The 12,498-nt window shown below is 47.3% G+C and overlaps 1 protein-coding gene across 2 annotated transcripts in view; it reads right to left on the reverse strand.

Annotated features, from left to right (window-relative positions):
- LOC129819608 (histone-lysine N-methyltransferase 2B-like) overlaps nt 1–12,498 on the reverse strand; it is a 63,251-nt gene that overhangs the window by 40,968 nt on the left and 9,785 nt on the right. The window contains exons 2-13 of one of the 2 annotated variants that reach the window (XM_055876003.1): nt 11,897–11,963; nt 10,124–11,695; nt 4,687–4,886; nt 4,246–4,323; nt 3,805–3,961; nt 3,357–3,600; nt 3,153–3,214; nt 2,184–2,456; nt 1,720–1,811; nt 641–748; nt 403–516; nt 41–187 (exon numbers count right to left, since the gene is read on the reverse strand). In XM_055876003.1, coding sequence (XP_055731978.1) covers nt 41–187; nt 403–516; nt 641–748; nt 1,720–1,811; nt 2,184–2,456; nt 3,153–3,214; nt 3,357–3,600; nt 3,805–3,961; nt 4,246–4,323; nt 4,687–4,886; nt 10,124–11,695; nt 11,897–11,963 — 3,114 coding nt within the window. Of the gene's footprint in view, nt 1–40; nt 188–402; nt 517–640; nt 1,031–1,719; nt 1,812–2,183; nt 2,457–3,152; nt 3,215–3,356; nt 3,601–3,804; nt 3,962–4,245; nt 4,324–4,686; nt 4,887–10,123; nt 11,696–11,896; nt 11,964–12,498 lie in introns of both variants that reach the window. The other variant, XM_055876002.1, reaches the window with a different exon arrangement.

A 12,498-nucleotide genomic window follows, 5' to 3' on the forward strand; every position in this document is an offset into this window, starting at 1 on the left:
AATCTCAGTTCACTTTTGAGGATCCTGCTGACATGCACACCTTGTTGTTCTTGTGCTTCCGGCCGCACACGTGGCAGAACTTGCAGCGGCGACAGCACCAGTTCTCCTTGTTCTCCTCCTGGGGCCGCTCTTCCGGCCAGAGGCAGAAGCTGTGGAAGGGCTCGCAGCACACCTGGCAGTAGATCATCTGAGGGGAGGTGGTAAGGCAGTCAAGCACCAGGAGAACACATATTGCACTAAACCTACTGTTTTCCCAGATAACCCAGGGTAGCTCTTCAGTAAGCCTACGCCGCCTCCTGTGTGGTTCCTAGTTTCCTTCAAAGCAGTCACACTTATCTACAATGAAATGTAATTATTCTAACACAGGCACAGCATATTCTGTAAATGCATTTCCATGGTTACCTCATGGTGTCCTTTGCTGGCACAGAGCAGGCAGACAGGATGAGGGGTGACTGGGACGGAGGTGAGGATACTCAGACCGCCCATCAACCACACGTTCTGGACGGCACAGTCCTCCTGGGAGAAAGAAGAGAGAACACAATAATAGTGTGACTTAATGACTGTTTGTACGGGAGGGAGATGGCAATATTTACAAATGGTATTTCGAGCTAATAAAATAATCTGAAAGAGAGACCCTCACCTTAAAGTCTACGCGGATCCGGTGCGTCCCGGTCTTCAAGTGGCCCTTTTGGGGGACTCCGTTGACTAGGGTGGCGAGGATGTTAGTTGGTGTGTGTTCTGCGGCATTCTGGGAACGAAGGACATAGTGGGGATCAATTCTGGGATTATGTTGCAGCACCGCCTCTTTAACAATAGTCTCCTCCTCTTCCTGTGAAGACTCCTCCTCTGGCTCCTCCTCCTCCTGCATGACCGACTGCACCACACATGGGGGCAACCGTTGCAGCTGCACCTGCAGCCGCCACTGTAACCGCAACGGTGGGATCCTGGGTGGGCAGGGCTCGCTGGGGCTCCTTGTTATGTGGCTCTCTGTGACCAGCAGCCCTGGATGGTGCTCCTCTGAGTTGCTCCCCTGTGCATGTGAAGGGGGGGAATGCTTAAGCCAAAGAGGGGGACCAGCGTTACAGCACGACCACGGTCACATGCTAGGTGGCGGGGTAGCGGCACCAAGGTAGAGGAAAAGAGGCGAGCCACCAAAACTACCTTTGGCTTTGAGAGAATAGTGTAGATAGGAGAAGTGAAGGAGAGGAGTTAAGAGAGGGTTAGATATGCTAATCATTGTTAAAGCATGCCTAGTCAAACCAGAAAGAAAGAGGACCCATTACCCACAGTAGTTAACTGTGAGTGAGAGCGAGCGAGATCATGCCTGTCAAAAGAAACACTGAGTCACGGCGTCTTTGGATTCCAGAAAAAGTCATGAAGATTGCAGAGGATCCAGAGGATTTTTGAATGACGGTATAAATGCATGCGTCGGCGATTGATGTGAAAGGAAGGGCATAAGCTTTTCCCAACGTCAGACTTGTATTAGAACACTAACATTACATTTTAAGCTTCAGCACCAAAAAGAAGGGGACAACAGTAGAAAATAGACAGTGCACATTTGATTATGAATTCTGATGGGAGTGGTTATTGGAGCTGCTCACTCCTGCATACAGAGGAGGAGGTTAGAGTGTGAGAGACTGATCAGTTAATCTAATAGTAGTCGTTTTGATTTAACGTGGGTGAGTAATGTCAGGCAGAGGCAGTTCTACAGGTAATTACCTTGTCGGCTCTGCGTCGGCCCAGTGGTCCTTTGGGCGGCCCAGGTCTGCGGTGCCTTACAACGTCACTGGGCACTGGGCCCTCCTCTGGAGCTAGGAGATCAGAGCGAGCAGCATCAGTCAGAGAGCAAGTGGGTTTTAACACACGAATAACAAACTCTCTACCTCAAACCAATACCCTGAAACCACTCAATGGTATTTTGGCATTTCTGACCTGCACTTCTATCCTCAAACACTTGTCATCCTCAATCTCAAATCACTATGGTCTCTAACATCCAACCCTTTTCTTCTGATCTGCCTGGCTAATGGCTATAAATCCTTCAACTCCACCTGTCAAATCACTCCATTTCAAAGATGGAGTTCAATGGATCTTGTTGTGGTGCAACTCAACAGGAGAAGCACGAATATGCATTGACCTATATTTTCATCATACACTAAGGCCCCTAACCCTGTGTACGGAATTACCTTGGTAGCTTGGGGCGATAGGATTCTTTACAGGACTCTTGACTGCTGCTTCTCCGCCCGTGTCTTCGTCCGAGTCTGACTTCAGCAGGCTGCTGTAGGAGCGAGGTGTCACGTTCCGCCTTGGCTGCTTTCTGGTGGACGGGCTCAGGCAGTCTCCAGGGGTTGCCGGGTCCAACCCCTCCTCTGCCTCTCCCTCCTCCCAGGACACCGACCCCTCGTCATCATTGGACTTAAAGAAATTGGCTGATGACCTGCGCCGCCGCCTCGAAAGGACTGCACAACAAATTGAAGCCCAATGGTAACACGGAAATGATTGGCTGAATATTTGGGCCATGAGGCAGACCACCATGTTCGTGTGGTTTTCAGTTAACAGTGTCAATGTAATTGGTAGTAACAGCAAACACACACAAGTGGCTTGTAGTCATTAGTAATTGCTCCACTGGCTTCCCAGTTGAAGCTCGCATCGTCTTCAAGACCCTGGTGCTTGCCAACGGAGCAACAAGGGGAAGTGACCCTTCTTATCTTCAGGCTACGCTCAAACCCTACATCCCAACCCATGCACTCCGTTCCTCCACCCATAGCAGGGCAGCTCCCGCTCAGCCCAGTCAAAGCTCTTCTAATTCCTAGCACCCCAACGGTAGAACACGCTTCCCCTTAAAAGCCAGGACAGCGGTGTCCCTGCCAATCTTCCGGAATCATCTGAAACCCTGCCTCTTTGAAGAGTACATGACATTTTTTTTAAAGAGCCCCCCCCCCCCCCATCCCCCCAAAAAGGCACGTGGCTTGTCCTACTAGCACTGACTTTGCTGACAACTAAACATGTACTTGATACGATTGTGATGTTGTCGTCCCACCTAGCGATCTTAAGACGAATGCACTAAGTGTACGATGCTCTGGACAAGAGTCTGCTAAATGACTCAAATGTAAAATGATATAAATACAGACGTATTAAACATAACGCCTACAAACCTGTGAATGGCTTGACGCCACGCTTTACTTTCCTTGCCTCGATCCGAACACATCGCTTTAACCTGGTGGCACAGGGAAATATTCATCATTTTAAAAACGGGTACCACGGGTCAATTTGTACACAAGGCAACCACAGCTGAAGCTAGAAAGTAAAAAAAACAGTGTGTGTTTGTCCATGCGTAAATGAAAAGTAGGAGCACTTACACACAGCACTGGCGTCTGGTGTTGGGCCCTCCAAACTTGGGCTTGTCCAGGCAGTTAAAGCAAGTGCTGCAGTCACGCTCATGGAGGCAGCCCTGGCAGGACCCACAGCGGGTGGCACGACCCCCGGGACCAACCTCGTTATAGTTCCGCTTTAACTTGCGCTGCTTGCTGTACTTGTGCTTCTGTCTTGTCTTGTGCTCCTGAATGCTCTCGATTTCCTGATCAGAGGCGTCATCAGCAATGTCTAAAAACAAAAGAGAGAGCGTGGGAGAGAGCGTGGGAGAGAGCGAGAGAGAGAGAGAGCGAGAGATCAAAAAAATGATTTGTAAACATAGGTGACTGCGCTAAGGTCACATGCCTGAAAATCGACAGAAAGCTAAACATCAGAAAAGGAAAACAAGTGGCAACTACCGTTCTTAGCAGTGTGCTTCATTAACATAAAGGTTACCTTCTACAGCTGGTGAGGTGGTGATGCCCTCTCTCTCATGGAGGGGCAGAGCGCTAAGCCGGGGGATATCGTCAGGCACCATGGCACGGGGTTGCCCCAACGCCACCGCTGCTGCCCGACAGACGTGCTTGATGCGTGGACCACCAAGGAGCTGGTCCTACGGGAACAGGATTACGTGGGGAACACGGTCATAAACTAAACTATTATAATGAAACTCCACCCTAAAGAGAGACACCAAAATGCAGCCAACGCACAAATGGCCTAAGCCTAATTCAATAGAAACCCTAGACAGGCCACTAACAAAACACTGTACTATAAACATCAACAACACAGAAATGTTAAACCACAAAATCTAAAAACAGAGAGGGGGAAAAAAAGAGATAGACACGGACAAAGAAAAAAAAACACAAACACAGCCAGGGTCAGGAAACGTGGGCTCACCTGAGCAGAGCCTCCTATCCTCCTCCCCGCTCCAACTCTTAAATCTCTGGGACTGAGTTTTACAGATCCAGACAGGAGCTGAAAGAAACAAGGGTATAAAAGTGAAAATATATTAATGAAACCGCCTAATAAGTGAAATTGGTTTTAATCCAACAAATCTAAGCCAAATTCACACACTGTAAGCCTACATTCAACTGTTACCAACAATCCTGCTAATGCAGGGTTAATCAATGATCAATGGCTGAATCCAAAATGGAACCCTATTCCTTATGTTGGTGCAATACTTTTGACCAAACCCTCTAGGGCACAACATAGGGAAGTGTGCGCCATTTGGGATGCAGACAGGGTCAATCAAGGTCACCGATTCTGTGATCAAGGTCACCGATTCTGCGATTCTGTGACCTGTGATGACCTCATCGTTCTTTGTTGGTCAAAATTTACCAGCTGCAGCTTGGCTCTCTTCAGCTGGTCGATCTTAATGAGCTGAACCTTGGCCCTCTTCAGCAGATGGAACATCCTCTTGTTGGTGCCGGTGAGGTTGATACGATGGCTGGTGGCCCCCTTTTCCACCACAACCCCATCGTCACCCCCATTAGCCTGGGTCCCTCCTTCGTAAACTCCTTCAGGAGCGGTCTCTGCCCCTGGGGAGAAGAATCAGTCAACTGTCACTAACTTCCAAAAGGCTGACTGTGTCAAACTTGAGACAGCCTGGGGCCCAAATGGCAACCTATTCCCTATATATCAAATTGTATTTGTCACATGCGCCAAATACAACAGGTGTAGACCTTACCGTGAAATGCTTACTTACAAGGCCTTAACCAACAACGAAGTTCAAGAAATAGAGCTAAGAAAATATTTACTAAATAAATAAAAAAAAGTAACAAGAAAATTACATAACAATAATGAGGCAATATACAGAGGGTACCGGCAGGGGTACAGGTGAGTCGAGGTCATTTGTAAAGTGGGGGTAGAAGCTGTTAAGGAGCCTTTTGATCCTAGACTTGGTGCCCCGGGACCGCTTGCCGTGCGGTAGCAGAGAAAACAGTCTATGACTAGGGTCTGACAATTTTTGGGCCTTCTTCTGACACATATATATACACTGCTCAAAAAAATAAAGGGAACACTAAAATAACACATCCTAGATCTGAATGAATGAAATATTCTTATTAAATACTTTTTTCTTTACATAGTTGAATGTGCTGACAACAAAATCACACAAAAATGATCAATGGAAATCAAATATCAACCCATGGAGGTCTGGATTTGGAGTCACACTCAAAATTAAAGTGGAAAACCACACTACAGGCTGATCCAACTTTGATGTAATGTCCTTAAAACAAGTCAAAATGAGGCTCAGTAGTGTGTGTGGCCTCCACGTGCCTGTATGACCTCCCTACAACGCCTGGGCATGCTCCTGATGAGCATGCCCAGGCGCCAACTCCTGGACAGTCTGTGGTGCAACGTGGCGTTGGTGGATGGAGCGAGACATGATGTCCCAGATGTGCTCAATTGGATTCAGGTCTGGGGAACGGGCGGGCCAGTCCATAGCATCAATGCCTTCCTCTTGCAGGAACTGCTGACACACTCCAGCCACATGAGGTCTAGCATTGTCTTGCATTAGGAGGAACCCAGGGCCAACCGCACCAGCATATGGTCTCACAAGGGGTCTGAGGATCTCATCTCAGTACCTAATGGCAGTCAGGCTACCTCTGGCGAGCACATGGAGGGCTGTGCGGCCCCCCAAAGAAATGCCACCCCACACCATGACTGACCCACCGCCAAACCGGTCATGCTTGAGGATGTTGCAGGCAGCAGAACGTTCTCCACGGCGTCTCCAGACTCTGTCACGTCTGTCACGTGCTCAGTGTGAACCTGCTTTCATCTGTGAAGAGCACAGGGCGCCAGTGGCGAATTTGCCAATCTTGGTGTTCTCTGGCAAATGCCAAACATCCTGCACGGTGTTGGGCTGTAAGCACAACCCCCACCTGTGGAGTACGCACTACCCTCTGTAGCACCTTACGGTCAGATGCCGAGCAGTTCCCATACCAGGCAGTGATGCAACCCGTCAGGATGCCCTTGATGGTGCAGCTGTAGAACTTTGAGGATCTAGGGACCCATGCCAAATCTTTTCCGTCTCCTGAGGGAGAAAAAATGCTGTCGTGCCCTCGTCAAAACTGTCTTGGTGTGTTTTGACCATGATAGTTTGTTGGTGATTTGGACACCAAGGAACTTGAAACTCTCGACCCGCTCCACTTCAGCCAATGTTAATGGGGGCCTGCTCGGCCCTCCTTTTCCTATAGTCCACGATCAGCTCATTTGTCTTGCTCACGTTGAGGGAGAGGTTGTCGTCCTGGCACCACACTGCCAGGTCTCTGACCTCCCTATAGGCTGTCTCATCGTTATCGGTGATCAGGCCTACCACTGTTGTGGTGTCATCAGCAAACTCAACGATGGTGTTGGTGTCGTGCTTGGCCACGTAAGTCGTGGGTGAACGGGGAGTACAGGAGGGGACTAAGAACTCACTTCTGAGGGGCCCCAGTGTTGAAGATCAGCGAGGCAGATGTGTTGTTGCCTACCCTTACCACCTGGGGGCGGCCCATCAGGAAGTCAAGGATCCAGTTGCAAAGGGAGGTGTTTAGTCCCAGGGTCATTAGCTTAGTGATGAGCTTTGTGTGCAATATGGTGTTGAACACGGAGCTGTAGTCAATGAACAGCACTCTCGCATAGGTGCGGCTACGGAACCCTGACCTGTTCACCGGACGTGCTACCTTGTCCCAGACCTCCTGTTTTCAACTCTCTAGAGACAGCAGGAGTGGTAGAGATACTCTGAATGATTGGCTATGAAAAGCCAACTGACATTTACTCCTGAGGTGCTGACCTGTTGCACCCTCTACAACCCACTGTGATTATTATTATAATCTGCCCTGCTGGTCATCTATGAACATCTTGGCCATGTTCTGTTATAATCTCCACCCGGCACAGCCAGAAGAGGACTGGCCACCCCTTATAGCCTGGTTCTTCCAAGGTTCTGGCCTTTCTAGGGAGTTTTTCCTAGCCACCGTGCATCTACACCTGCATTGCTTGCTGTTGGGGGTTTTACAGAACTTTGTGACATCGGCTGATGTAACAAGGGCTTTATAAATAAATGTGATTGATTGACATAGGTGTTCCTTTTGTCCAGGTGGGAAAGGGCAGTGTGGAGTGCAATAGAGATTGCGTCATCTATGGATCTGTTGGGTTGGTATGCGAATTGGAGTGGGTCTAGGGTTTCTGGCAATATGGTGTTGATGTGAGCCACGACCAGCCTTTCAAACACTTCATGGCTACTGACGTGAATGCTACGGGGCAGAAATAATTTAGGCAGGTTATCTTCGCTTTCTCGGGCACAGGGACTTTGTTATACCTACATGTATCAAACAGACCAACAGACTCGGTCAGAGAGAGGTTGAAAACGTCAGTGAAGACACTTGTACATTGGTCCGCCCATGCTTTGAGTACACATCCTGGTATTCCGTATGTTCCCGCAGCTTTGTGAATGTTGACCTGTTTAAAGGTCTTGCTCACATCAGCTACGGAGAGCGTGATCACACAGTCATCCGGAACAGCTGATGTTCTCATGCATGCATCAGTGTTGCTTTAGCTCATGTGGTAGGCTCGCGTCACTGGGCAGCCTGCGGCTGGGTTTTCACTTTGTAATCTGTAATATTTTTCAAGCCCTGCCACATACGACGAGTGGTGTAGTCGGATTCATTCTTAGTCCTGTATTGACGTTTTGCCTGTTTGATGGTTCTTCTGAGGGCATAGCAGGATTTCTTATAAGCGTCCGGATTAGTGTCCCGCTCCTTGAAATTGGCAGCTCATGCCTTTAGCTTGGTGCGGATGTTGCCTGTAATCCATGGCTCCTGGTTAGGAAATGTACGTACAGTCACTGTGGGGATGACGTTGTCAACGCACTTATTGATGAAGCTGGTGATTGAGGTGGTATACTCCTCAATGCCATTGGATAAATCCCAGAACATATACCAGTCTGTTACAGAAAAACAGTCCTGTAGCGCAACACCCGCGTCATCTGACCACTTCCGTATTAAGCGAGTCACTGGTACTTCTTGCTTTAGTTTTTGCTTGTAAGCAGGAAACAGGAGGATAGCAAGAATCAGGGGGATAGGGCATTACTTTTGACCAGAGCCTTCTGGCAAGCTGCTCAATCCTATGGTAATATGTCGTTTCCTAAATGCACTAAAACAGACTACTTTTATCACAAAATCCCAAATCATTTTCTGGAATAAAGAAACAGATAGTTCCTAAATATCCATTAAGCAAAAAAAATAATATATATATATATATATATTATACACACACACAGTTGAAGTCGGAAGTTTACATACACCTCAGCCAAATACATTTAAACTCAGTTTTCACAATTCCTGACATTTAATCCTAGTAAAAACTCCCTGTTTTAGGTCAGTTAGGATCACCACTTTCTTTTAAGAATGTGAAATGTCAGAATAATAGTAGAGAGAATGATTTATTTCAGCTTTTATTTCTTTATTTTTCAATTAGTATTTTGTAGCATTGCCATTCAATTGTTTAACTTGGGTCAGACGTTTTGGGTAGCCTTCCACAAGCTTCCCACAATAAGTTGGGGGAATTTTGTCCCATTCCTCCTGACAGAGCTGGTGTAATTTAGTCAGGTTTGTAGGCCTCCTTGCTCGCACACGCTTTTTCAGTACTGCCCATAAACGTTCTATGGGATTGAGGTCAGGGCTTTGTGATGGCTACTCCAATACCTTGACTTTGTGGTCCTTAAGCCATTTTTCAACAACTTTGGAAGTATGCTTGGGGTCATTGTCTATTCCATTTTGTGAAGTGCACCAGTCCGTCCTGCAGCAAAGCACCCCCACAACATGATGCTGCCACCACCGTGCTTCATGGTTAAGATGGTGTTCTTCGGCTTACAAGCCTCCCCCTTTTTCCTCCAAACATAACGATGGTCGTTATGGCCAAACAGTTCTTGACCAGAGGACATTTCTCCCAAAAGTACAATCTTTGTCCGCATGTGCAGTTGCAAACTGTAGTCTGGCTTTTTTTAGGCGGTTTTGGAGCAGTAGCTTCTTCCTTGCTGAGCGGCCTTTCAGGTTATGTCAATATAGGACTTGTTTTACTGTGGATATAGATACTTTTGTACCCGTTCCCTCCAGCATCTTCACAAGGTCCTTTGCTGTTATTCTGGGATTTGATTTGCACGTTTCACACCAAAGCATGTTCATCTCTTCGAGACAGAACGCGTCTCCTTCCTGAGCGGTATGACGGCTGTGTGGTCCCATGGTGTTTAAACTTGCGTACTATTGTTTGTACAGATGAACGTGGTATCTTCAGTTGTTTGGAAATTGCTCCCAAGGATGAACCAGACTTGTGGTCTACAATTTTATTTCTGAGGTCTTGACTGATTTCTTTTGATTTTCCCATGATGTCAAGCAAAGAGGCACTGAGTTTGAAGGTAGGCCTTAAAACACATCCCACAGGTACACCTCCAATTGACTCAAATTATGTCAATTAGCCTATCAGAAGCTTCTAAAGCCATGACATCATTTTCTGGAATTTTGCAAGCTGTTTAAAGGCACAGTCAACTTAGTCTACGTAAACTTCTGACCCACTGGAATTACAGTGAATTATAAGTGAAATAATCTGTCTGTAAACAATTGTTGGAAAAATTACTGTCTCATGCACAAAGTAGATGTCCTAACCGACTTGCCCAAACTGTAGCTTGTTAACAAGAAATTTGTGGAGTGGTTGATAAACGAGTTTTAATGATTCAAACCTAAGTGTACGTAAACTTCCGACTTCAGCTGTATGTAACTGAACACACAAAATGCCTTACCTTGGAAATGTTCTGTGTCGTTTGCTGCCTCCTCCAGAGTCACAGCAGATGATGCAGCGGCAGCGTTACGGACCTGCACAGCCAGTTTCCTCACAACCCCAGGAGAGTTGAGGTCCTCCATTTTCAGCTTGGACCTCCCTCTCTTCCTAACCGGCGAGGTCAAACTCCAGTCCTCCTGGGCTTCATCTTCTTCTTCCATTTCACCCTCAGCAGCACCAAGGCCTTTCTTCTTCTTCTGGGCCAGGCTGAGGGTCAGCTTCTTGAGTCTCTCGTAGACCTCGAGGTGGGATGAGCCTGGGCTGAGCGTTGAGTCCTTCACAGACAGGGTTGAGGACAGGCTTGTCTGAAGTGTTTTTTTACCAGTTGAGCCGGAAACTTTAGGTTTGAACTCATTTTGACCTGGAGTTCGAGACAAGTGGTCAATGTCATCATTGTCTGAATCATAGAAGGATAGGCTCATGGCATCCTCCTCCTTCACCTTGCCTTGGCTATTCTTTTTCAGGGAGCCCCTGGGCCAGGATATTATCTCGTCATTGAGGAACCTCTTGGGTGCCTTGATGACACGTGAAGATCTGGCACTCACCACAGGCGAGGAGAGGTTACTGCTGGCTCCCTGCTCGCTCTCTCCAGGAGACAGGAGAGGCTCACCCTCTGTCCTGGTGCTCTCCCCCTGCGGCTGCTGCTCCTTTCCCTCCTGCTTCACTTCGTCTGGGAGGTACTCTGGCACGTAGGTGTAGAAGACAAACTTACGACGAAAGCGTTTCACAACAGACTCTGGCGTTCTAAGCCTCTGCACATTACCGGGCTTCCTCCTGTGGCCAAATATGGACTTGCGCTTATATGGTGCTTGTTTTTTTCTTTCCCGGGACATTGCTGGATTCTGCTCCATCTCAGCTCCAGCCTCAAGGGATTCCTCTGTTCCCTTGGACACTCTCCTCCTCTGCTGCTGCTTATTCACAGGTTTAGGGGACAGTGCTTCCCTTTGCCCTTGACCAATGTCAGGGTCCACACCAGTTTGGTCTTGCTGAGATCCTCTTTTCCCAGACATCTGTGGCTCAGATTGGTCTGGTTCGGTTTTGTCTGCTGTTACCTCCCCTTCCTCTTCGCTCTTGGAGGCCTTCCCTTTGCCCTTGACCACTGTCAGGGTCCACACCAGTTTTCCCTGCTTGTCTCTGCTGGTTTGGGGTCGGGCTGTGCTGGACCCTGAGCCTCCCCTGCCCACCTTTGTTGTTTGGTCTTGCCTGTTCCCCTTTCTGGCTGTTGAAGACGATTCCACCACCTTGCTTCCCCTTTTCCTGTTGGAACCATTTGATTTTGCACTGGCCTTGCCCTTTGAGGCCTTTGTCCCTGTAGCCTGCTTTCCTCTAGATTTAATCCCAGAACTGGGAGAAATTTTTCGGGCTGGCAGTTTGGCAATTATTTTGGGTTTCACTGCGTTTTCTTCTTCCTGAGCCTCTCCAACTTTAGGGTCTTCTTTGGAGCCCTTCACTCCACTTTTCTCAAGCTTTGCTGTAAGTTCTGGAGCTGGGGGAGGATTTTCTGGCTTCAATAATGATAATTGGAGAGGCCTGCCTAGAAACAAGACAGGGAAACATAAGTGTCTTAATAAAAATAGACCAATGTCAGACAATAACTTGATGCATATTATTAGGTATGCTACCAAAGCTATAAATCCCAAACATGAAGGCTACTGCATATTTCTGCTAGGAAATGTGAGAATTCCTGAGCACAAAATTGATATCTCACATTATTGTTCATCATTAGCCTACTTACTTTCAGAGACATTGTGTGCTGAGAGTGTCGGCCGGTATTCAGTCCCAAACCCAGGGAAATCCTCATCCTAAAACACATAAAAACCCAGGGTAGGAACACAATGCATCATTTAATGTTCACACATCACACCGTGTTCAGCAAAAAAATATATAATATGGGCCCTATCAACCAGAATTGCAATACTTTGCATGTATAGTACAGTAGGCCTTAATAATGAAATGTTTAGGCCTATTCGATCTCATCACAGGGTTGGTAAGGGGTGGGATCAGATGAAACCATGGGCAGCAACCCAGCTGATATCTGGTTACAAACCGTCACACTGAACTGATTTGAGAGATCAGGCTTCAAAATGTAGTGGGGTATAACAGCAAATGTGTAATTTCAATTAGGTCTAGGCTATTGCAAATGCAAAGTGTGAACATTGATCAAACTCTACTTTCCACAGAAAACATACACCAACATGAAATGTACAATGTTCACAAATACTGATCTGAATACTATTTTTCCACATTGCCGGAAGTTGAGGATGTGTAAGAAAAGGAACAATAAAAAATAGCAAGGCAAAAATTGATCTCGACTAAAACTGCATCAGCTTAATAGGC

The sequence above is a fragment of the Salvelinus fontinalis genome, chromosome 22 (genome assembly GCF_029448725.1).
Source record: "Salvelinus fontinalis isolate EN_2023a chromosome 22, ASM2944872v1, whole genome shotgun sequence".
In the NCBI taxonomy this organism is placed as follows: Eukaryota; Metazoa; Chordata; class Actinopteri; order Salmoniformes; family Salmonidae; genus Salvelinus; species Salvelinus fontinalis.